Source organism: Ischnura elegans, chromosome 12, assembly GCF_921293095.1.
Source record: "Ischnura elegans chromosome 12, ioIscEleg1.1, whole genome shotgun sequence".
Taxonomy (NCBI): domain Eukaryota; kingdom Metazoa; phylum Arthropoda; class Insecta; order Odonata; family Coenagrionidae; genus Ischnura; species Ischnura elegans.
Window position 1 is genome coordinate 11,230,003 of NC_060257.1, and position 26,125 is coordinate 11,256,127.

Genomic DNA, 26,125 nt, shown 5'->3' on the forward strand with positions numbered 1-26,125 from the left:
ATAATTCTAGCATTTATATTTTAACTACATTATTTCGTGTATCGAAATCAATTTCATTCCGAAAATCGATAAAAATCCTGAATTTTATTCCTAAAATCTCAAAATTCATCTCATTTTCACCGGATATTAATGAATAAGCTTTGATGTATTTTGTATTCAGAAAAGATAATCTTTTTCTTCGACGAAGTCAACCTTGCCTTTTATAAAATTTGATTTATGTTAATTAGTGCAGTGCAAATTTTAATCTTTACTTCTTTCATACATTAATTACCACTCGTGAAATCTGGAAAGGGTATGTTGGATAGTAGAAGGGTGTGAATGTAAGTATGGGGGATACATAATTGGGTTCCGGAAGAAAAAATAGACAAACAGACGCAAACTGTATACAATGTATCACAATGTTACTTTGGAAGGGACTCAGTTGCTACTTTGGATTTAACAGAAAAGCTCAAGGCAGAAGAATAGAGGATAGAACGTTTGATGTGGAGAAGAAAAGATTTTACGCTGAAGCCGCGCAGAAATACCAAATTCTCTTTCATGTAGAAATACCCAATTCTTCCAACAGATCAAAAGATAATCTGGATTTAAAGTTACAATTTCATTTGGACTCATTTTAATTGAAATCTGTTCATTGAATTTTTATCAAAATCGGTACAAATGGAAGATGAAATAGTGAAATAACATCCATTAACGTACGATTTTACGTAAAATTCCGTAAAAATTCATTTTCATTTCATGTGGACCTTAATATTTTCATGACTGATACATTTCATTCATGATTCATCCTTGTGAAGAATCAATCTATTTGGAACTATAGGGACAAATTTCCCCTTATTCTCTTCTGACCCATGAGTCACTGAGCTGTTTTAATGGAGAAGAAAAGTACTTTGTTTCTAATGCCCAAGCTTAGTGTCTGAGATTCTCATTGTTTATACAGTAGATAATTTTGTCCATGGTGTCTTTCTTTGATACGTCAAAACATTTATTTGAACTATTTCCAAATAATTCCATGTATGGCTTGGGGGTGTTTGCAAAAAGTCGTCGGTACGATTAATGGTGACATTTATACTCTTTCAATAGCTTTTACTCCTTGTATGAGAGGCTCCTTAGTTTACTGCCTAATTTTAAGCACCATACGATATTCAGGAGCCATACTTAACATCATGCTTCCTCTACATGTGGCATAAAATCACCTTGAGGGCCCCTCTCGTCGAAGGTAGTTTCAAGGAACGTAACAGGACTTATGACGCACTTCCTATCAGGTGGATTTCACTGCCTTTCCGCAACTTTGACAATATTTTCACTAATTCCAAAGCTAACTTCACATTCACCTGAGGGCTATTGCAACTACACGCTAGCCACCACAGTCACAAATTGGGTGCGAACCAACTTGTGGAGACGGGTAGAGTGAAAGGGGCTGAGGAGGGCCACCGCAAAAGCTTTCCCGATCATGAACGTACCCAGCGAGGGGCAGGAGGGGGCAGCTAGAAGCCCCTAAAAGCAAAAATCGCAAATGCCTTTAAGGAAAATTATATTTTTTCCAGCAAATAATTTTAAAAACTAATGAAGAGCTGTTACAGTTTCCTTAAAACGTTGATTTCATTCACCTTTTCCGTGCTTAAATCTTACCTACAACTTGAACAGCTATGGTCCCCCCCCCCCCTAGTTTTGATCCTAGGTACGCCCTTGTTCCCGATGATAAAAAGTCAACTTTGATTGCTAGACATGAAACATAATGTGATCTCATTCAGTTGTTTCAACGTATTTACCTCGTGAAAATCTTAATTTTCCTCCCTCTTTTTGCTTGCATTGTACTTTTTCTGAAATTGCAATGATAAATGAATAATAATGTCCCCGGCTTGTCACTAACACTCACTCTAGATCCAGTCTGCCAGCATGTAAGGGGAAGGAGGGAAGATCCGCGGGACTGAGGAGTAGTAATGGGTGAAAATAATCGATTTTCGATGATAATCGATTATTGTGTTCCGATTTTTTCGATTATTCGATCGAGTTGTGTCGATTTAATCGATTTTTTAAGCTCGATCTTCACGTGAAAAAATCGGCGGCACTAGTTGTTGTTTTAATATATCCCTAATCGCGTGATAATTAAGTACCGGTGGCTACACTTTTATATAGCAATTATATCGCAGTATATTTGAATTTATTTTATTTTATTTAATAAAGACGTACACATGCAGCAAGACTGCCAATTTAAAGTGCACTTATAACAACAAACATGAGATAATTAAATAATAATTATTTATTACAAACTTAAATAGAATAAAAGAAAATAACAACTATTTGCTAGTGACAGGGAAAATTCGCATCGAAAAATCGTAAGATATTCTCGCGATTATCCAACATGGAATCGGTATAATCGTATGATTTGTTGCCTGCTAATAATCGGCAGAATCGAATGCCTCGTTTCCTTCACATAATTGGTAGAATTATATGATTTGATGCCTACTAAAAAATCGTATGATTCTACCGATTTTCAAAATAATCGATTATGCCTTCCCGATTTTTACACTGAATCGCTGTTAGGGAACCGATGATCATTTGATACGATTAATCGATTACGGCGGAATTTCGCCCATCTCTACTGAGGAGTGTCGCGCGAATCAAGTAACGTGCCGAGCACCTGGTTGCAGGGAGGCGGGGGGCATCCGGCGGGCACCTTTGAGGCAGCGTTTCGGCATGATACGACTTGATTCGGCATGATGCAAAAATACGACTAAACGGTTGAAATTTTTTGTTCGGAGGTCTTTAAAATATCACGCTCACTGAAGAGAACGTTTTCTCCGGGTCGAAAAACTCAACATTCAAAATATCTGCATTAACACTTTGAGTGCCGGCTGCTAAATTTAAAGCCCTACTGAAAAATCCAGCCATTTTTACTAAAATCGAATTTTTTTTTAAACATTAGCATCAAAAATATATTTATATCGTTGTGTATTTCAATGAAAATGGACTTTGCTTTTCTTTATGAATGAGTTGAAAAACATTTTTGCTAACTTTTAAATATATATTTAACAATGAAAATCTACTGTTTTTGAAAAATAATAAAGTTGCAACAAATGATGTACCGCCATAAAATGCATATTATTTTTTTACGATCAATTTGAACTATTTAAACCATGGAAATCAAACAAAAGCATAGTTGTAAGCAAATCATTCAAAATCTTGGATGACAAAAAGGGTCACTGCACCCTCAACGAACAGTTCATTCCTCCAAAGAATTTTCACACAAAGTAGGCTGAGATAAGGGTGCCGGTAGCTACAGACTTTTCGTCCTCAAGACATTGAAAGAACTCTTTTTCCATCGAGCAGTTCATTTTTGAAATAACAGAACCACTAAGCAGTAAACTGGAAAAGTACCACGGGCGAAATATCACAGCTTCACGCAAACAAAGAAATACAATAAAAAGACGTAATATTACGTCCATGGCAATCTTCAGAGAGATTAACAGGGCGTAATATTACGTCCATGGCACCCAAAGTGTTAAGGCCCAATAGACACCTTTTGGCGCCTCAAGCACTGCTATCCGACGTCGCACGAACCTGAACATTTTCAATAATATTTTTCTCACCATTTCGCACATTTTGAGACCTCAAATTTTTAAATCTGATCATTTTGAGAAAAATAATCGCCGGCCTAATGTGGTAAGTAGTGGCAGAATCGTATACTACAAGATACAAAGAAGTGGAGCGGCGAGTTTTAACGACAATAACACAGGCCAACAAAAACAATTTGTTTGAAAACTTTTTTTATTTTAATAGCTTATGCTTATAGATTTTGATGTGCCGAATCCAAACCTGGCCTTAGTTTTTTGTATCACCCATAGTTTCCAAGCATAATGTATTTTAATATTTAGTCTAATACCCCTATACGGTATACAGGGAAATCAATGAAACACTGTGTTATATCATAAAATTGTCTGTATTTACCTTTCACTACATCGTGATAAAATTGTTTGTATTTCTTACAGCGTATTAATACAGGGTTCACTTGTCAACTGGAATTGGTCTACAATTTTCCTTGAAGCTTCTTGTGTAGCTTTTTCTGCGATGAATCGCTTGCTGAACTTCTCGGTGAAGAACCAACAGTAATCCTCCATTATCTTCGTTCATTAGACCTACTTTTTTCAATTTTATTATAAGTATAAAAAAAGCTGTTAAATGCTAAAAATATTGCTTGATTTCATAAATATAACTGTAAAATGTGAATAAATGGTGGGTGATACAACTTTAAAGCCATCATATTTGGATTCAGCAACTTTAAAAACATAAGAATGAGGTATTTTCAGTAAAAAAGTTTTTTCATTGTTGGCCTGTGTGATTCACACTTGAAGGATTTCAATACTAAAAACCGGGAGGTGCACATGTGTGTCCCTTAAGGTGCGTTTACACTGTGTAAAATGTTATATAACCAAGTTACATACAACAAGTTTTACAAAAAAGTTTAGAAATCCGTGTAACAAGTTACATGTAACATCGTGTTGCTAAACAAAAATTCGTGTTGCATAACAAGTTTTTGGTTTACCGCATGAAGTGGAAAAATGGATGTAATGTTACAGAAAAGAGGTGAGGGTCATGGTGGGGATAGCCAGCTGACGGGTGGGCTGGGACTGAATCTGTAACATGTTACTTGTGCATATTTGGCTCCGCTGGACTTTTGTTATAAAACAAATGTTATATAAAACAAATTTTACAGATAACTTGTTAAATATCACATGTTTATATAAGATGGTACACAGTGTAAACGCACCTTTATGTCTGAAGAGGTTTATTTTGTTCTATCGGGGAGGTATACACAATTCAAGGAATTATCTCGAGCTGTTTCATTTGAGTCTTACCCAATATGAAGTTCTCGTAAGGCATGGAGGCTAAACTTCAGCGTAGATTGTGCGAAGATATCATAAATATATTTTTGTGTTTTAGCTGGGTAATGACGCAGTTAATCTCTAAATAACTGGAAAATAATGTCGAAAGCAGTTGTATCTCCTTAGTATCGTTATTGGCTGGGCAACCTTTCCTTTTTTCCATTGGATGCAGACTTTCCTCGGACATAGAGGGCAATTTCCGAAAATACGGATGGAGCATTGCCAAAATGCAAAATGGCTTCACGAGAGGGTTATGGCGGTGGCGAGGCGCCAGGATGAGGTCATGCTTGCATTGCTTCCTTATTCACCATCGATTGAAGTGATGTGTTATGTCCTTGCGTCAGAAACCAAGATATCATTGCGCCATGTGGTGTCTGGCTGCCAAAGCTACTTTAATATCCCGGGTTAGGTGTGAAATATGATATGGATATTTGGATGGATATTTCCTAAACTATAGTTTGTTTGTTTGTCTATCCCTAAATAACTGGAAATAAACGTCGACAGCAGTAGTATCTCCTTCGTCTCGTCATTGGCTGGGTAACCTTTCCTGCTTTCCAATAAATGCAGATTTGTTCACTTAAGTTTGAGATTTTGCACCTTAGAGACAAACTTTAAATAGAGGGAAGAATACCTATACTCTGAAAAATGCATTCCATTTTTTTTATTTTTAATGTTATGTTTATTCCGTGGTGTTATTTAAATCTCAATTTTAATTCTTGTTTAAGTATGGGAACTTATTATTATTCTATTTTATGTCATTATACATCTGAAGGTTGATTATTGACACTTCTTCTCCCGTCTATACATTTTCAACTTGAACATCATTCTTATCATTCATCTACATCTACATCTACATAATACCCCGCAAGCCGCCTAAAAGGCGTGTGGCAGGGGGTGTTAGGACACCAGCCGTTTACAGCTAAGAAAAAAATTAAGTGCTCAAACGAAGTTGGGACTAGCGTTTATTATAGTCCTTTATGGTTCGGGGGAAAAACGAATTCGCATATCTATCAGTTCGGCAAAACATCTCTCTTAATTTATCACTTCTATCGGACCTGGAAATATAGTGCGGCTCTAATATCATGTTCTCTGTGTCACTCTTAAAGATACCCATTCTGAATTGTTCAAGCAGTCTAAGCCTAGCGCGCAGCCTCCGAGTCTCCAATGGCTCCCAGCCTAATTCGCTTAACATCTGGGTAACACTGTCTGTACGCCCGTAGCAGTTTTTGACGAAACGTGCAGCCTTCCTTTGAATTTTATTCAGTTCGCGGATTAAGTCTTTCTGCATTGTTGATATAGCCTAATATTTTCAAATCACTAAGGGTGATTTCTTCTTTATTTATTTATTTTTATCACCTCAGCAACAACACTATTAGGTCTATACATAGGAGGGCTACATCTAATAAAAATAGACTACCACCTCCTTGCCCTTCATAGGAGCAAACTAAATTGTCATATGTATCTTTTCGGGAATTTGAATCTCCTCGGTCATATTTATATTACAAGAGTCGCTAGGCCAGCGAAACCAGGAAATAAGAGTGTGATTTTCTGTGATCAGCATCCGGGAATACAAATAAAAGTTGCAATAACGCACAAAAACAATATTTAACAACTTATTGTTGAGATCAGTCGATCAGACCCACCTAACATCACGTTATCTGGTATCTGGTTTTTGATGTCGTTCACACGCGCAGAAAACGAAAATGATCTTTTTATTTTTTGCCCTGAGGATATAAATCTATAATTGCAGTGAGTCATCTACTTTGGAGGATTCAGGATCACCTTTAGTACAGTTTTGAACATAATAATGATAATGTTTATTCCACACAAAATAAAATTTTTTAATAGTATATATGTATTAAGGAACGTACGCCATTGGAGTTAAGACTCTGATTTGGGGGTACCGACTTGTTTTACATCTGGAATGTTTTAAATGTGTTGCTACATCTTTGGAAAAAATCTAATCAGTTCCTGCAGTTACAAGAGAGATCCAAAAGTTGAACAAACAAATTTGAATTACCATACGAATGATGCACATAATATGTGAAAACAAGGGTAGATTTAGGATTTTATTTCTGGGGGGCCCAAGGGTCTGACAGGCAAGCAGTCTTCTCATGTTGGAGATTAAAAACAACTTACAATAATTATTTTACGAAGCATACTCTTTATTCTAATATAAACATTATTAATAAGAACAATTATATATTATATTAACAAGATATAAATATAATAACGAAATTTTTATTTTAGGTTTCCTACTGATGATAACGGCACCGTATTAAAAATCTTGTCTATATTTTAAGCAACTGGGGGGGGGGGGAACGTGCCCCCCTAAATCCGCCTATGTATGAAAGCACTAAACCATGACATCTGACACTGCACTAATCTTCCTCATTGAGTGTCTCAATCAACTATGGAATTTTGATAGCGAGAATTATTATTCAATGGAGGTAGTGAGATTTATTGTATTGTAGGCTTGGTATTTAGAGCCTTTCATTTTTCTGAATCGTCCCTTCCAACACTAATAAAAATACAGTTACTTCGAGAATATCCTCTTGCGTGAAGGTTAGATAGCGTGTGGCAGAGTTTCCTCAATTTACTCCTATCAATCGCTGCCTATCTATGAATGGGACAGGATATCGTAGGAACCCTCCCATTTCCGCGTGCTTCCAAATGGATCCCAAGGAGAAATCACTCACTTCCTAGGGGTATTTCTTGAACAAGTGGTGCGTTTTTTTCTCTATCAATTGACAACTTCATTTTTAGGCCGGATGTCTTCCTTCTTCCCGTCCTTTGATTTCTTTGAGACCTATTCGCTTTTGCGGTTTAGTAACCTTGCGCCAGTGTGGAAATGATGCGAGCGACATCTGCGGCCTGCTGAAATCGCTCAACCACCGCTGTGTGGTAGAGGACCTACAATTTGCTACTTTCGGAATATACGTTGCGGTGCGTATGCGTTACCGAGGGCGTTTACAGATTACTAATCACCTTGCTTCTTTCTGTGGTTTATAGGTGACGAATGCGAACAGACATAGCATAGATAGAGAAGGATTAGAAAATGCTCAGTAGAAGGGGAGAGAGTTTAAAAAGACGAGTTTGAGGAAATGGGTAAATCGAAGCGTAGATTAGCGAAACGAATTTGAGAAGTGATGGGTGTAAGTAAGAATTATCGACTCAGTGGTTAAACCCGAATGTTTGTTTGGATTGGTGAGGATAGAGCTCACCCCGGACTAGACCACAGGCAGGTGACGTCCACACATTCAGGCGGGGGGTCGAGTTCTTTGCCCAGGTCCAACTCGCGCTTCTAATGCCTCTTTCACATTGCGATCCGAGCGATCGTCCTAACGACAGTTGGCCGAACTAGCCGTGTGAATGCATATCCTGACAATAGTACACGTAGTTCCGAACGTTACCACTTTACGAAAGTTAGGCGCTGGGAGACCGGAAACGGAAGCGACAAGAGAAAGACGAAAAGCTCGTGATTTTTTCATGGATTTGTCCTAGGAAGGAAAAATATGGGCGTTCGGTAAATACACGTTGAACACAGTAATATCTTGTTCATGCATACCTCATCAGCTTTGCTAACCGTCAATTTCCCGTTCACTTTAGATGTCAGCACTAGAGGGCAGCACAGGTTTTAACATTCGTCGTGTGAAAGCACGATAGTTCCGACAATGGCTGGAACAATCGTACTGTGAATGAGGCATAAGATTTTTGATTTGGAGTGTCCAAAGGCTTCAACCGGGATATGAACGCGAGACCCTTCGATTAGTAGCTAATCGCTCTACCCACTATGCTACCACGCTCCCCTAAGTAAGAAAAATCATCGGAAGATCCCCTGAGGATGATCAGCAAGTCGCGGATCGAAACGTCGGGAGACATGGACGACATCACCCGGTGGAAAACCCGAGAAACTTTTCTGCAACTGATACGCCGGGAAAACCTAATATCATACAAAAGAAAAATCTGCGTGTTAAACGAAGATTCGTGACATATGTACTGAGGTACACTGCGATTGATTCCGCTTAAAAAAACGTCAGGATACTGTTGACTTGCGTGAGACTCAAATGTAAGTATCGCCTCATGACCGTGTTTTATTTTTTGCCTAAAGCTCACTTTCCTGGCAATGGCACGAATTTCTCGTTTTAACCATAAATGCGTTTTACTTTTAAGATAAAATTTAATATTTTTAGGGCAAAATGTAATTTTTTCTTAATAAAATTCAGGATAGTATTTACTTGCAAGACTCAGATGTGACTAAAACCTCATCCTTGTTTATAGCCAAGGGTTTTATTTCCTGGCAGTTACATGTAGTTACATAAAGATATATTTTAAAAGCTAGATGTTACTACATCGAGTTATTTTATAGTGAAATTAGATTGCCATAAATTTCCACCTGCTATCTCGCACCTCCAACCTTACCGCATCCCATTCAAACCTAGTTTCAACCCCCACGCTCCAGTAAATATGGCCGGAACGGAGAAAGAGCGACAAAAGGCGAACCAAGTTTGAAATTACAAAACGTTGACTTATTTTATCACAAAGTCACCAAAACTCAAACAATGCTGATGCCAATAATTTATGAAATTGTTAGACAAAATATTTTCATTCATTAACACCGCATGTTTTTTCGGCACAACCGCTCCATGCCGTGAAAGTTAAAAACAAGAAGAAATTATTATTTGGATATCTATGCAGACTCTGCCTTTGCCTTACTGTCTCCTAAGGCCTAATAACATGAAGCATTAACCCGTGGAATTAATGTCTAAATACATGAACGCGTGAATTAGTGGGGTAGCCAGGAATTTCGTTTTGGGGGGGTCCAACACCCGGTGGGAAAATGTTAAAGAAAACAGGGTACTAAGTAGAGGCTTTTAAACTAATTTTAACACTTTTCATAGTCGAAAAAATTTCATTTTTCAAATAAATATTTTGTAAATTCATGACTTTTCAATATTTTCTTATATTTTCTAAAGCATATTAATTATAATTTTATTTTTAGGGGGTGGGGGGTCCGGACCCCCAAGTCTTCCCGTGGTTACGCCACTGGCGTGAATGAACTCCACAATGCACCGTGAAACCACCCGACTTGTGCGAACGCATGTACAGAAGATAAAAACCTGTTCTAATTTGCTTCATGCATTCTTGCATGTACCGTTCCGATCAACCAAAATCATTCATGCAAACAGACATTAGCTCGTACTTGTTAATTTATCGAGTAACCGGGCCTTTAGACCTTGGTAATACAACAAAGAGTAAATGCAGTCATGTCATAGATGAGAAACATTCACTTAGACCCAGTGGCGTATCTATGGGGGGGGGGGGGGGGGATGAGGGGATAGATCACCCCCAAAGCCTCAGAGAAATAAAAAAAGGTCATTTAAACTATTCTTGTCTTGAAATTTAACAACTGCATCTGCCTAAATTTAAATTTTAGTGCCATAATGATGTAAAATGGATATCCATTTCATTTTTCAAAAATTTTCCCGGATGCCTGGTGTGGGGGTTCACCACCCGAAGCCATCCTATCCCCGCTAAAGCATTTTCCTAGTTACGCCACTGTTTAGACCAATACTTTTTCTATTTAAAATTCATCGCCAGCTATCTTCCAGCTCCATTCTTTCCGTTTCCCATTCAAACCGAGTTTCAACCCCTTACTCCAATTTAAACGGCCTGGACGAAGAAAGAGTTTAAAAAGACGGTTATAAGGGGAAGGGTTGAGATGGCCCACGTGGTTGGCAACGTCGCCATGGAGATGAGGAGAAGGTGGGGAGGGAGGGGAGATGAGGAGAGGGAGGAAAGGTAGGCGAATGTAGGGGAAGGCATTCTTCTGGTGGGCGGCTGGGAGCTGTGGGTAAGAACCGGCCGGTTATGGCCAAGACCATCCCCTCTTTTCATACATACCACCTTGGCCCCCTGAGGGCCCAGCGGATGCTTCTCTTGCCCCCTTTCTCCCTCCTTACCACCCGCCCAACCCTCGGCCGTGCGAGCGTAATAGTATGTACGAGAGAAGAAAAGATATACATATATTGTTCTAGGACCCTTCTCCTCCAAGAACAAATACAATTTACTTACACAAATTCACTATTATTATTTTATTATTATAGTATTCTACCGATTAAGGTAGGTTTCCATCGAGTTTTCAAGAAGTGACCTGGAAGCCTCCCTTTCCTTCCAGCACTGCCTTCTTTAATTCACTGTAAGGCCTAATCCCTTTCAATCTATCTAAAAATCCTATTCTTTTCCTTCGCATCCCTCGTTTCCCTAACATTCTACCCTCTAACACCTTTTTCAACATCCCCTCCCCGCTAAGCACCAACTCCATCCATACCTTCTGTCTCCTCCGTGTCTCATCTAAAAGCTGCCTCTCCTCACCCACCATGTCCAGCACTTCGTCGTTCCTTTTCCTCTCCGTCCATTTCACCGTCAATTTCCATTGTGTCACGCCAGAATCAATTAATTTTTATTGGAAATGTGATTTTGTATCTGATTAAAAAATTTAAAAGAGCACTTATCATTTTTAAAGATGTCACTCACTCTGTGTTTCTACCCGACGCGACGGTTGTTTTGGATAGTTGAGGAAAGAGTTCACGCCAGAGTAAGCCACATGCGTGTGACTTTCACTTATTCAAGACAGGAGGTGGTCAGTTCCTTTTAATTGTCATAGAAACCTATTTCACAAGCGAAGGAATGAGACTAGAAGGAACTGATTGTTTAGCCATCAACACATACATGAGGGGATCCGGATTTAATTAAAGATCCCCTCTTTTCATGAAAGTAGTCAAGGCGCACTGATGTATTTTCAATTATTTTTTTAAATACCTCTCTGCAGGACGCGGTATCGCGCACGTAGAGAATTCCTCGCTACCTTCTACAAACATAACTTCCGCTATATTAAGTTTGACTCGGTTGATTTTATTGGGTGTATGTTTTTCTACCTGATTATTGAAATCTTAGAGAACACTTAACATTTTTATGGGGGTCACTCACTCTGTGTTTCTACCCGAAGGTTGATTTTGGATAGATGAGGGTAGAGCTCACACCAAAGTAATCCATATGCGTATTACTTTTACACAATCAAGGCAGTATGGAGGCAGTTCTTTTCTCTTGCCCGATGAAACTTAGTTCACAAGCGAAGAAATGGGACTTGAATGGATTAATTATTTAGCTATATGCATTCTTGCATATTCTGCGGCAGTAACTAAAATATTAACGCCGGAATTGATGAGTAGGCATCCTAGTTTAGAATAGTATGTTTAGGAGGCTCCGGGGAAGGTGATTGAAGGTTGAATCTTGTATTCTAATCTATTTCTTCTTGTCAAATCCTATAACTAGATCTAAAGTTCTTCATCAATACATTAAAATGTAGTAACTGAATATAAACTCCTTATTTTAAAAAATATTATTTTTTGTTGCTCCTGTAATGAACTTCCGTAGAACTTGAATTCAATTTCCAACAATTTCTGCGCTTCCTTTCTCTACGTTTCATTTTTTTTCTCTTTTGGAAAAGAGCCTCTACGCGTAAGTTTACAATTTCTTGGTAAATATTGTATTCTTTTATCCTTTCCTGTGACATTTTCCTACGGAAAGTCAAAAAAAGAAAATATTATTATCTTTCCTCAGTTGTTGGTCGTTAAAATTCCTAACTCATTTTTAGCTGTGTGGTATTCCACTAAAAGATTTCTTGATTGAATAACTTTTACTTATACAGCTTCTTTTTTTAAATATGTTAATACTTAATTTTCGCCTAAGGATGATGATGATAATACATTGAAGAAAGAAGACCAAGAAGATGGAGAAGAAGAAGTCGGCTATAAATGTAGGGACGTGGAATGTGAGGGCTGGAAGGAAAGGGAGGCTTCCAGATCACTGTTTGAACACTCCATGGAAACCTCCCTTATTCGGTAGAATACTGTAATAATAATTAGCCTTGGAGGTCAATTAGTGGATAAGACGGGCATTTGGACAATACCAATGACTTGGGCACCCTTAAAACCTGTATGGATCGTCTCCTTTTTTGGTATGCCAATATTTTTGCCACCCCTATGACCTTGCCAGTGACCTTACTTGGTCAACGGTTGAATTTTCGTAAATAAAAGTGTTATTTTCGGTTTTATCGTGTCCTAAAACCCAAGAATTGAATCCTGGTCAATGAAATTCAGACTTTTTTCTATCTCGATTTTTTTAACATTTAAACCCTATAAGGCAAATTCAAAATTGTTGGACCCACATTGTGAAATCAAAGGGTCATAATTGTGACATTTTGCTTGCACTCAACAAAAGTTTGGACCTTTCCCCATAATTATTCCAATTTTCATGGATATTGCTTGGGGCGAAGTTACTAAATTACAGGTCAAAAAAGACGAACGACCTCTGGGACAGTCTGTGTTTCGCATTATAGATAGGTGGTTCCACCAAGCGAAGCCTAAATACTTATTATTTATTTTACATCCGCATGACTGAGAATAGGAAAGTTTCCTTCATCAAAGAAAACGAAAGGTATTGATTGCGATTCGTTACCCACCATTAGTGTATTCATAATATACAAATTATTTCGTTTTAGAAATACCGGTTTAGACGAATGGCAAGGGTCAATTTTATCCTCATTTGAAAAAGGCCAGATTGGCGCCCATGCGATGCCACTCCACGTGACGTCACAGGGACCTAGTTTCTATACGAGTAGATAGGAGTTTTACATCGTCTGAGAATACTAATGCATGCATGAGGCACAGAGCTCAGGGAAACCTGTCTTAATAATCACACATCAAAATTACCTAAGTTCGGAGAGTTTTCTTCGTATGATAAGGTATTAATAATCATTATTTAAGCCAAACGCCACTAGCTAGCAGGGCACTCGGCTACCTGCTAGCATCCTGCGTTGTATCAGCGCTCAAAGCCTCGCCCCAAGGTCATCTCACTTGCGGCAGCGGGAACCAGAACGACGTCACACGGGAGTTATCCCGGCATTCATACTTACCCGTCGCGTTTTTGCTCGCTTGAAAATTTTCACTTTTCATTTTATCGAAAAAAATAGATATCGTCATATAAAAATGTAAAAGCGTGAAATACGTACTACAGGAGTAATAATCTTTCGATTTAGGCAATAAAAAAATGATAGGAAACCACCCTATTGTGAAATTCAATGCCAAACGACAGTCAGACTGCTTATGGAAAGGACGTAACGGAGGAATGGGTGATATGGAATGGATTAAGATGTAAATTTGGTTAAAGGCTACGCTAAGCGTCGAACCCGACCGGAGGAGTAAATTTCTATCACATTAGGCGTGAATGCCCTGTGAAAAGGATTAGATAACCAGATGCTCAGTCAAACTCGTTCTGAGTCGAGAGCGGAACCTTCTCTGTTAAAAAAAACTACCATTTCGCTCCCGTCTTAGCTGCTTTAAAGTGGAACCATTCTCTTCGAAGAGGAAACTGATGAAAAAATATTAAGACTCCCGGCGAGAAAGTGGCGTAAATCTTTTGACGAATCACCCGTGACGGAGTGAAGCCGATCGGCAATATCTGGAAAGCGAGTGTGTTTTGTTTCCTTTTATTACCATCCGTAGTACCATCATCGCCAGCGGGAGAGAAGAGGCGCCCTTTATTGCCCCAAAGGTTGAACACCTTCGGGCGGAAACTTTTGGCTTTTAATATATGCGTGAGTGTTTTACGATTTGTTAAAGACGCGAATCGGGAGAAGTTTGTATCACAATGAAGTATCTTCTTTACATTCACACTAGTTGCTTTGCTGAATTTGATTGCCTGGGCATTAACGTAAAATTTAATTGATGAGTACCGCCAAATAAACGGTTACATTTTTAGTAATCAATAAATAGTTCTTTGAACACGAGGAAATTTTATTTTTACTCTTAATAACAATTTTGAATTAGAAATATGAGAGAAATTATCAGATATGTTGCCAAATTATTGAGTCAAGGCATCATTGTAGCAGTTTTGTGTACTTATCTCAATGCTAATTCCAGTTTTCTTTTTGGGAATATAATTTTGAATCTGTTGGAAAATCCCTTAGGTAAATTAGAATTTTGGTTCACAATTGGAGACTTTTCAATAGGTGGGTTCACTTCACGAAGTAAAAATTCGGTTAAACTATCATATCGATCATGGCTGGTACCCCCATGGGTAGAATAACTGGAATCGTGGTTATAATGACCAGAATTCTGCTAGCGGAGTACCCTGCTAGCCGGGTACCCTGCTTGCAGGGTACTCCGCTACTTGCTAGCTTGGCTTAAAAATGGATTATTACTACCTTATCAAACGAAAGAAACTTTCCGAACTTAGGAATTTTTAATGTGTGATTATTAAGAGATGTTTCCCTGAGCTCTGTGCCTCATACAAGCATTAGTAATCTCAGACGATGTAAAACTCCTATCTACTCGTATAGAAACTAGGTCCCTGTGACGTCACGTGGAGTGGCATGGCATCGGCGCCAATCTGGCCTTTTTCAAATGAGGATAAAATTGACCCTTGCCATTCGTCTAAACCGGTATTTCTAAAACCAAATAATTTGTATATTATGAGTGCAGTAATGGTGGGTAAGGAATCGCAATTATTGCATTTCATTTCGTTGATGAAGGAAACTACCCTATTTCGCGTGCGGAACTTTATCGAAAGCTTTGTTGAAATCAACAAAATTTCGTGTCTAATTGAACGAGCCTCTCTCCAGATGAAAGAATGTCATGGAGAAAGAGGCTAGCACGACCTACATTTTCGGAATCCACGCTGGTTTTGACTTAACAAGTTTTCTTTGTCTAAATACCTCATCTCTGAGCTGACGTCTATGTGTTGCAGTATTTTGCATGGTATAAACGTAAGGGGGATAAGTCTATAGTTAATTAGGATCTTCTTTATTATATCTCTAAAATATTGGGGTAAAGTTCGCTATTTTCCAATCTGGAGGGATACAGTGCTAAAAATTAAGTACCAGAAAGTATAGTAAATCTAACCAGTTTACATTTCAAGTTTCGATTTCATAAACAGATAAAACAATAACATGACATAAAAAGTTTTAGGAACTTTGAAACCAAAATATGAAAATTTAATATAATTTGTTCATTTCAGATTAATTAAAGAAATTACAAGTTTACAGTTTCACTAATTAACCATTCTTTCGCTCATCAATTAATGTCGGCCAATGATTTTATATTACATAGAGACCCTGACATACAATTAAAGGTATGAGGAACAACATACTTCAGCAACCTTTAACCATGCATGTGATTGTAAAGATACGTTGTCAACAAAGGGCTTTTGCGTTTATCCATAGAATGCGTATTATTATTTTGAATTTTGTGCTCTTCTGTGAAATAGTTCTCTATAACAATGAGCCAATTCAGCATTTTATTCATACTCAGTATAATAAATTTAGTACACAGTGATTTAAGGTCAGTTTTACGACAAGAGTTGAAACCATCTTCATCAATACAATGTAGTAATCGTAACCATAGAGTAAAAATATAGTAGTAAGAATATACTTACTCTATGTCGTAACCTAGTAATCTAGTTGGTTCATATTTTACTACACTGTGTACTAAAATATCACCAGTCTCCTGGTTATTTCGGCTAGAATTTTTTCCGTATAAAATTGGATGTCACGGCTCTAGGCTAGTAGGAGGCTATATCGGCGTTGCGGCGATTGGCATGAAAGTGGGGAAGTTTGTTGGGAAAGGACTAAATATTTCACGAGGAAGGAAATGGGAAAACTTTGTTATTATGACCCAAAGGATGGGGAAACCCTATATTGCGAACATTATTAGTATCACTTGCGTTGTACCATTTCGTTTTTGCATGTATTTCCTTGATATAGTTTGTCTTCAGACTTCATAAAAGGTTCGAGTGTAATCAGTTACTAAAACTGATACTATTATTTTGAATTAATGTCGTTCAATAGCAATATTGTCGAATGAATTAATAAGAGTATCGATTAGAATGCTACTTTGAGAAGAATTATCGTTTAAGAATACCTGGACTAGCCACGGTGATATATTTACGCAGTCACCCGCAATGCATAAATGGTGCGAAAAATTCATTCGCCTTGACCAGGATTTTTATGGTTTGTGATATTTTAAGGTATTTTCCCGGCATATAGCGCCATGCAAGGATATTCAGCAATGTCATGTAAAGAGGCAGCCAAGTCAACATTGACCTGGTGGGAAAGCCAAGTAGCTTTCCAAGTCTTCTCGGATACATATACATAATATTCTGCGAGCCACCTCTAGAGTGTTTGGCAGGGGGTGATCAATCACCAGCATGCAGCATGCAATTAGACTCCCACATGCACACCACACGGTCCAAAACGTCACGCATACTAACAAATTATACTACCTTATGCTGTTAGAAATAATTATAAAATTAAGAAACATGCATAAGTTTTACATAGGTTAGTAGGCTACACTACAAGTCATGCGATCTATTTATGAGTTCTATCGCTGCCATTATAATCACTTATTGATCGTGGAAAAAAAGACATTCTGAACCTGTCTGTTCTACAATCTATCTCTCTTATTTTATTTATATGATCCGATCTTCCGTAGTATGTTGGCGTCCGTAAGATATGGTTAACTTCGTCAGATAAGACACCGCTTTTGAATTTATCTAAAAGGTTTAGTCTATTTTTCAATCTACGGTCCGACAGAGATTCCCATCCGAGTTTATCTAAGAGGTCAGTTACTCTAACAAGACTATCGTAACGACCTTTCACATACCTGGCAACTCTTCTTTGCACGCGTTCTAATTCTGTTAGTAAGCCTTTTTCATGATGGTCCCAAACACTACAGTACACCCATACAGTACGGTATCGAGCACATTAAAGTAATAACATCCAATTTCCCAAGTCTTTTTGCACAGTAAAGTAAAAACATCAAGTGCTTTCCCGGTGAATAGACTGAATAAAGTTTTCTAGGCTTTAGAGTCTTGTGAGAGTATGCCAGCTCGTTTCTGATTAAGGCTAGGATAAGTGCTGCGTGTCTGGTGTAGAATCATCCCTTGCCATACACCCTGGTGGTGGATTGCACAATGCCTCGTAGATTTAGATTGCTTTCATAAGTAGGATATTCATTAATCCCACAGTTTTATGTTATATGTAGCGTGCATGTTTCATTGTGCATATTAGAGTAGGTATATCCGACTATTTGGCGATTTTACATTGACATTGAACATTGACAAAGTAAACTTTAATCTCCATGAATGGTCAGATCAAGTGGCGTAACTATATGAGGGGTTAGATTCCCCCCCCCCCCAAAATTCTTGGGCAAAAAAATTAATAATTTAAAAACTTTTGTCTTATTTTGGACGCATAACACCTGCATTTGCTAAAAGTTAAATTTTAAGTGCCATAATTATGTAAAATGTATTTCCAGACGTGTCAATTTTCAAAATTTTTTCCCCGGAACCCCCGTTGCCAAGGGCCCTCGCGCCTCTCCATGCCCCCCCCCCCCCCCATAAAGCATATTCCTAGTTACGCCACTTGTCAGATCTATTGTTGACGTGTTCAATTTGTGGAAATTCATCGATAGTAATGATAGAAACAGCTGTGGTAATTTTCCACTATTAGATATATTTGCTCCACTGTTTTCTATATTTACACGACATTATCAAGAGCTATCTCTTTCTGACAATTCTTGGTTATGTCGTGTGAACCTAGAAACCAGTTAAGCAAGAAAAAAATAGGTTGGAGAATCACTACACCTGTTTGTGTCTTTAGTACCCATGCATGGCGCTGTTCATGGTGGATATTGATGACGGTTCACCCCTTGCCAATTATCTCTGTAGGTAGCTTGTTTGATGAATTCAGTTATTTGGGAAGCAAGATAACTAGTGCCGGGAGAAGTAAGAAAGAAATTATCAGCAGACTAGATCAGGCGAAGAGAGCATTCCACCAAAAGAGAGACCTGCTTACAGCGGGAAACTTAACTATGGAAGTTAAGAAACAATTTATAAGAACCTACATTTGAAGTATGCTCCTATACGGAAGTGAGGCATGGACAATGACCGCAGCGGTGAAAGCAAGGATAGATGCCTTCGAAATGTGGTGCTAGAGAAGAATGTTGAAGATCAAATGGATCGACCGACTTAGTAACGAGGAAGTCCTAAGAAGTGTAGGTGAGAAGCCTCATGAAAACCTTAACAAGAAGACGGAACAACCTTATCGGCCACATCTTGAGACATGATGACCTGATGAAGACAATCGTCGAGGGACAAGTAGAAGGCAAGAACGGAAAAGGAAGACCTCGAGCAAAATATATGGAACAAGTAAAGAGAGATGTGAAAGAGAAGAAATACGTAGGTGTGAAAAGATTAGCTGAAAGGAGAACTGAGTGGAGAGCTGCGTCAAACCAATCCTAGGATTGTTGACCAGTGATGATGATGATGATGAGGTGCTTGTGGGTTAATATGTAAATGCAGATGTAGACACGTAGATATGTAAATACATCTTTGGTGAGGGTAGAGATCACCCCGAATTAATCTACGTGCGCGGGGATATCACATCTACAGGGTGGGGGGAATAAATAAGGAAAGTGGTGGGGGAGGTCATCTTCGCTGGACCCAGTCGCGTGGTTCCACGTGCCACCGCGGGGAGGCGTCGCGATCGCGGGCGCCGCCGCCAGCACCACCGCGTGGTCGGACGCCGAAAATCCTCGCTGATGGGCGATAGTCCACCTGAAGTGAACGGAACTTCCCCTACTCTCCTCCCCTCCTCCCGCTTGTGTTGTCTGCTCTCCCTCCCCTCCGCTCCCTCACATTTCCCCCACCCCCTCATACACCTTCTCCCACCTTAGCCACTCCTCCTCCTCCTCTCCGGCAGACACACGGGCTTCGTTCAAGTTCGCAGCCAAGGTTTACAATACAGACCGCTCGAAGAGGCTCGCACTCACGAAAAACAACCGGTCGCGGTCTGTCTGTCTGATGGTGCGGTTGCAGCGGAACACCGAGCGGTGTCGTGGGTGCCAAATGGTGCACCCGTCGACGTTTTTCGACTGACAAACCCCCTCACTGAAGTCGAATCGAGTGCTGGAAGAAAGTTTTTCGATCTTCAGTTCGCGATTGCGGTCGTAGTTTGATTGGAGAGATCTTACGTCTGCAATGGGGACTTGACCACCTATTCGTCTCATTCCTCCATTGAGGATTGAAGATAAAACTCCTTGAATCAAGTGTTTTTTTTCTTTAACTAGTGCGTGAGGAGTTCAATGAAGTTCTATCCCGGCTCATAGGTGGTGGAGAACTTGGCATAACTTTAATCACGATATTTTCCCGAGTGCACGGAGTAGTTTCAAGTTTTCCTTTAGTGACTCGCCGGTGAGGAGTTGGCCATTGCAAATCGTATTCATGCGGTGTGAATATCAGATCAAGTGGTGGAGTGAAGTTGTTGGTCTCTCGGCTGCGGCTGCTGTACGGTTTTACCCATGACGCGATGCCATTATTTCCTGGTGTGCATACCAGATGAATTGCTGGAGTGAAGGTGTTTATTTAGTTTGCGGTTGCATATGAACTTTAAAAAAAATTATTCCACTCGTCGACAAGAGGATATGATCAAATATTCATCGAAATTTGACGTATGAACTTGTAACATACCGTGTGGTTTTACTTTGTTTTTTCGTGTGACGGATTCATGGACTTAACCACCTTTTAATAAAAAATTCGCAGTGGTTAGTGATTAAAAACATTGTGTATTTCCATTTTGCTTCACTGCGTCGGCATAAAAAAACATCGACAACCTTAGGTCGAATTCTTCCGCAGATCAAATGCCAGTAGAGTAAAGATATTCTTTTTTCTCAGATCAATGCTCATGTGGTTCTACTTTGTTTAAATTTAAATCTAATTTTCCTGCGCCTATACGTAGGATTAGTGCTGGAGTAGAGTGGAATATTATTTCATCGCTGTGGAATTTATTTCTGTTGAAATCAAAGACCATTTCTTTGAAGTTGAGGGTGAAGGATATACCCCTATCTTGTGGGCGTGTCAATACTATTATTTGACACCTATCTTTCTGGATTCTCTAAAGCTTTATTGTTGTGAAGGACTTTTTGGGCGAATCAGACATCGAATCGTGGACGCCCACGTAGGAATACCAACAAGAACATTCTGGAAGAATGAGTGAAGGTCAGTTGCACCCGTAACTAAAGTCTCCATCGTTGCATTCTACTATTTTGAACGTTTCACTCCCCAAACGGTGCGAATATTCTCCTCATCCCCCTCCAAAACCAATTCGTTAAATTTTGCATACTTCACCCCGCTCTGGTCTCAACCCCATCTCCTGTTTATTTTCATTATTTTTTTTGTTTCCCCGGCAAGACTCCAGTCCGGACTACGACCTTCACGGATTTCTTTCAAGACGGCCAGCGGAACCGGCTCCGCCAGATGGATGTAGTGACTGTGCTCGTGGTTTTTTAAACGGGTGGTTTGGGAACGCTTCTGCTCGATCGCACATTTCGGTTAGTCCACGGTGAGAAGTCAAGGGGTAGAAGCAAGGAGACTTTATATGCAGGAGATCCCTATCGGCCGCGGCCAATCTCGATTCATTCTGCCACTTCGCTCGCTTTATAATCGATTCTCGAAAATATCTACTGGGAAGTGATGATCTTGGAGTGTTTAATTTATTCTTCATAATCGTAATATATTAGTCTCACCCTAAAGAAATATCATGGACAAGTTGGCGATGTATTTATACCACATGGGTGCAACAGTTTAATCTCACTCGCGAGAAATAGCTTTGAAAATCCATCGATTCGCAGCTCACATTATCACGAATATTGACGTCGGTTACCATCCCTTGTTACAGTATGTTTCCACCATGAAATTTGAATTGCTCTAATGTCAGCGTCGTGAGTGACGGCTTATCAAACCCTTTCAAATGCATTGTGGGTGACAGCACATTCTTACCAACTAATTATTCTCTATGAAAAAGGGTGCAGTCGGACGTAAAGAAGTTCATTACCAATGGATGTTATTAAGCAGCATTTTTTTATCGTGCCGTTTAAATTTTGTTCACATAAGCCTCTTGTGTAAAGACTTGGGGGCTTCAAAATTGTATTTTTTCTCGTGGTGACTTTCTCAACTTTCATCTCTTATTTTCTGTCCTCCTGTTCGACATCCCAAGTCGCTGTTTTTTTCTTTTATTTTAACCCGCTGAACACTCACGGCATGACATTTCCTTTCATCCCTGTTTGACCTCGCACTTCTCTTTCACCGAGGGTTTTTGACCTGTTAGAGAGAATTTTTCACCCCCCGTTGTGTCGCCTGAGTGTTGCTGGTCGACTTCGTGACTTTTCCCCAACTCCCCCCGGACCCCCGCCTCTCGCTTTTAAATATTCCGTTGCTTGTTCGCCAAAGCATTCTTCCGAGACCGCCGTAAATATTCTCACAGAGAAATAACTCCAAACGCCCCCCCCCCCCCCCCATTGTGTGAAGTCATGTAGCGTATGGGGGCAATTGAATGTTGTAAAAGCGAGAGTATTCACGTTTCGTCCTGGTGAAAAGGGGCTTCAAAAGGTCTTGGTTGTGTGAGGTGTCCCTCGGAGGATTAGGTAGTGACTGCTTCTCCTGCTTAGGCGAAGTGAAATTGCGTTCCTTGGTGATTTGACCGTCGGCATTGTTGAGGGAGTTCCACTTGCCAGTCCGGTACAGTGCAGAACATTTTGTGCTAGCTCTGTAGCGTACCGTTTCCACGTGTGCGAATGGAAGTCGCCAGTTTGCGTACAAAAACGCTGACTTAAGTCTAATTTGCGAGAACGTGCCGCAGTGATAAGCCACAGGTGGTGTGCTGGAGTTGTGTTTGAGAATTCGTTCGGACGTGTGTTGCGGCTCAAGGCTGATTATGTTTCCCCCAAGTGTAAAAGATACTCCGGGTCAGAAACTTCAACGCCGTCATCCAGGTTCTTCATTGAATGTGCGATCTAATTCCTTAGGGCAAATTTGAGCTATTCTGGAATACCGTGTTGGTGATACATTCGTGACCTCCGCACCTAGCTACGACAGCATCTACGTTCTTTTGTCGATGTGAAAATTACCAATTCCCGTCAGTTATTCACGCTGTTGGTATTTCCATGAATTTGCCACACAGCTTGATCCCTCCCCCCCCCCCCCCCCCCCCCCGAGTTGATTTAAGGATTGTTCGTAAGCCATTTGGATTTGAAAGCGTTCTTCCAGAGTGAATGACTTGTTCCGTTGGATTGCACTTTCACTGTGGGTTCCAACTCACACTTGAGTTTAAAATATTTCTTGTGGGTGCTTCTATGTCAGGAGAAGTGAAAGATAGCTGATTATGTGGGAGTTCGTACCACTTAAGAACGTTTCTGATTTTAATGACTTACTTACAATGTATTCCGTCATAATCAGAAAGTAAACTAGTTCTTCGGAAGCCAGGAAATCTGCACGGTTGCTAATTACGTGGGAATTAAGTTCTTTTTGAATTTTCCTTAACTCATTGACTTAATTCCAGTGGATTCTTTGAGAGTAAATAAGTTCTTGAAGGTGATCATTTGCCGGGAGAAGTGAACAACATCTGAGTGAGTGAAAATTAAGTTCGTTCAAGCGGTTTCCTGCACTCATTAAATCAATTACATCATTAACAGAGACTTAACTCTTTCTCAGAAGATCTTGAAAGTCAGGAAAAGTGAAAGACAGCTGAGTGTTGCATATAGTAATATTCCTTTAAAATTTTCAAACATAAATGCTTCGGTTCCTGTAGATTCCAGCGTAAGCAGTGGAAAAACTAGTGTTTGTTAGCCAGGAATAGCTGAATTTTAAGTAGTTGACTTCATTTAAGGATTTTCGTGAACTTGTTGACTTCATTGCATTGGATATCATCATAAGCCGACTGTAAACTAGTTCTTGTGTGGAGATGTGAATGACATCTGATTGAGTGGGAACGAAGTTCGTACCCATCGTGACTGAAGGAAAAACTAGTATTTCTAAGCCAGGAATTGCTAACTTTTAAATTGCTTAACTGATTGTTAGGTTCTTACGTTATTACTGACTCAATTACTTTGGATTTCATCGTAAACCGCTAGTAAAGTAGTTCTTGTATGAGTGGAGAAGTGAATGACATCTGATTGAGTGAAGCGCGTCCCCAGTAGTAATCCTCATTGAGGTGTTCTCTCTTAGATTTCTTTCGTGTGCCGTTGGTTCCAGAGTGATATTATTCCGAGTGCACTGCGAGCGGCGATGCAGCTAGGCCCCAGTGGTGGTTGAGGGAGAATGCCTTGCGAGGGCGGTGTGGCTGTGGTGGGGCCGGGGGCGGAGGAGGAGCCCTCGGAGGGGGCGGCGGAGGGGCCCAAGGTGGTGGGAGGCGGACCCCCGGCCCTGCCCCCGCGACCTCCACCCCGGCCGAGGCCCGCGCCGGAGAGGACCGCGTCGGACGCCGAGAGGAGGCAGCCGACGACGGCTGGCTCAGCTTCGCCTGCCGGTGAGTACCTAAGCAACCTCCATGCGATAGGGTAGTAGGTATCCTTCATCAAAGAAAAGGAAAGGCATTGATTGCTATTCGTTACCCACCATTAGTGTATTCATAATATACAAATTATTTGGTTATACAAATCCCACTTTAGACGAATGGCAATGGTCAATTTTATCCTCATTTGAAAAAGGCCAGATTGGCGCCCTTGCGATGCCACTCCACGTGACGTCACAGGGACCTAGTTTCTATGCGAGTTGATAGGAGTTTTACTTCGTCTGAGGTTACCAATGCATGCATGAGGCACAGACTTCAGGGAAACATCTCTTTATGATCACCTATTAAAACTGCCTAAGGTTGGAAAGTTTCATTCGTTTGATAAGCTATTAATAATCCATTCTTGTCGTTACTATGCAGAATTTATGAAATATAGTAAGCGAAATACTTATGGTGTAGTGGTAGTAGCTAGTTGGAAATTAATACCACTTTCAGGATATGAAGACACCGCATTAGAGAAAAAATTCCTCACTTTCCACTGAGAGATTTACCCACCTTTTGTCAGTCACTTTGTTGGTGACCTTAGACTGTGGCGTAATTAGGAATATGTTTTGGGGGGGTATGAGATGGCCTGAGGTGGCGACCCCCCTGGCAACGTGTGGTTCGGGTAATTAAAAAAAATGATATGCCTGGAAATACATTTTACATCATGGAAGGTTACACGGAATTTCCACCGGGTCAGGTTCTCCAATTCCATCTCGGCCGACGTTTCGATGGGCGAGTTGTCCATCGTCTTCAGGGCATCAACAAGTGATGGACAACTCGTAGTACATCGAAACGTCGGCCGAGATGGAGTTGGAGGACCTAACCCGGTGGAAATCCCGTGTAACCTTCCACAATTCTATACGCCGGGAAAGCCTACGATCATTCTTCATTTTACATCATCTTGGCAATTAAAATTTAACTTTAAGCATATGCGGTTATTAAATGTCAAAACTTCACAATGGTTTAAAATATTTTTTATTTCTCTGAGGCTTTAGGGGGGGGATCTATCCCCTCTTCCTCCCCCCCATAGCTACGCCACTGACCTGAGATACAATCATTGACCAATGGATAAATTCCCGTCTTAGAAGAGGCACAAGTGCAAGACTTACGCGTGGCAATCTACAAGTATCGTGCCAAAGATATGAAGATGAATTGTTATCAGGGAGATATTTATCATGAAAGATGCTATAACTCTGGAGTTTATCCCCAACCCAACTCTTTTTCTCTTGAAAAATTAGAGAAATGCCAACAGTTTGATGACCTGATATATTTATATGCCCCTTCATAGCGGTGAGTTCTCATCTGGCCTTTTTTGCCTCTTAACATGAACAAATTTATCGCTGCCCATTCATATTGCAGTGCTTACCTGAAGGTTCATAAACGTATCTATACCTGCATAATACCCTGCTAGCTAGCTAATATGGCAGGGGATTACCAATTACTAGCTAGCATCATGCAAGATGATCCACACATGCATACCACACGGTCATAAAAATGTTACGCTGCATGTGACTTTTTTATTTTAGCATTCATTGCCCTTTGTCGCTATAGAGCTATGAGGACTTAACTTACTTGGTATCGTATTATCCCCGGCCTCTTGCGATATGTTTGCATTCTTGTTTCGTGCATCGTTAGCAAAAAATATGTGAAAATTCATGCAATAGTAAACTTTCAAACGGTTAGTAATTCCATTAGTAAATCCATGCGAGGTTATAACAATGGGAAAATAAAAACGTGGGCGTGACGTTTGCAGTTTTACAATCTTCAGGAACAATTTGTTCTGCTAGAGGTT

At 39.9% G+C, this 26,125-nt stretch overlaps 1 protein-coding gene across 1 annotated transcript in view; it reads left to right on the plus strand.

Moving 5' to 3' along the window:
* The first annotated feature begins 22,988 nt into the window (after positions 1 to 22,988).
* LOC124168795 overlaps positions 22,989 to 26,125 on the plus strand; it is a 332,814-nt gene continuing 329,677 nt past the window's right edge. The window contains exon 1 of the mRNA XM_046547105.1: positions 22,989 to 24,303. Within this exon, the coding sequence (XP_046403061.1) occupies positions 24,096 to 24,303 (208 nt within the window). The 5' untranslated portion in view covers positions 22,989 to 24,095. The remainder of the gene's footprint in view (positions 24,304 to 26,125) is intronic.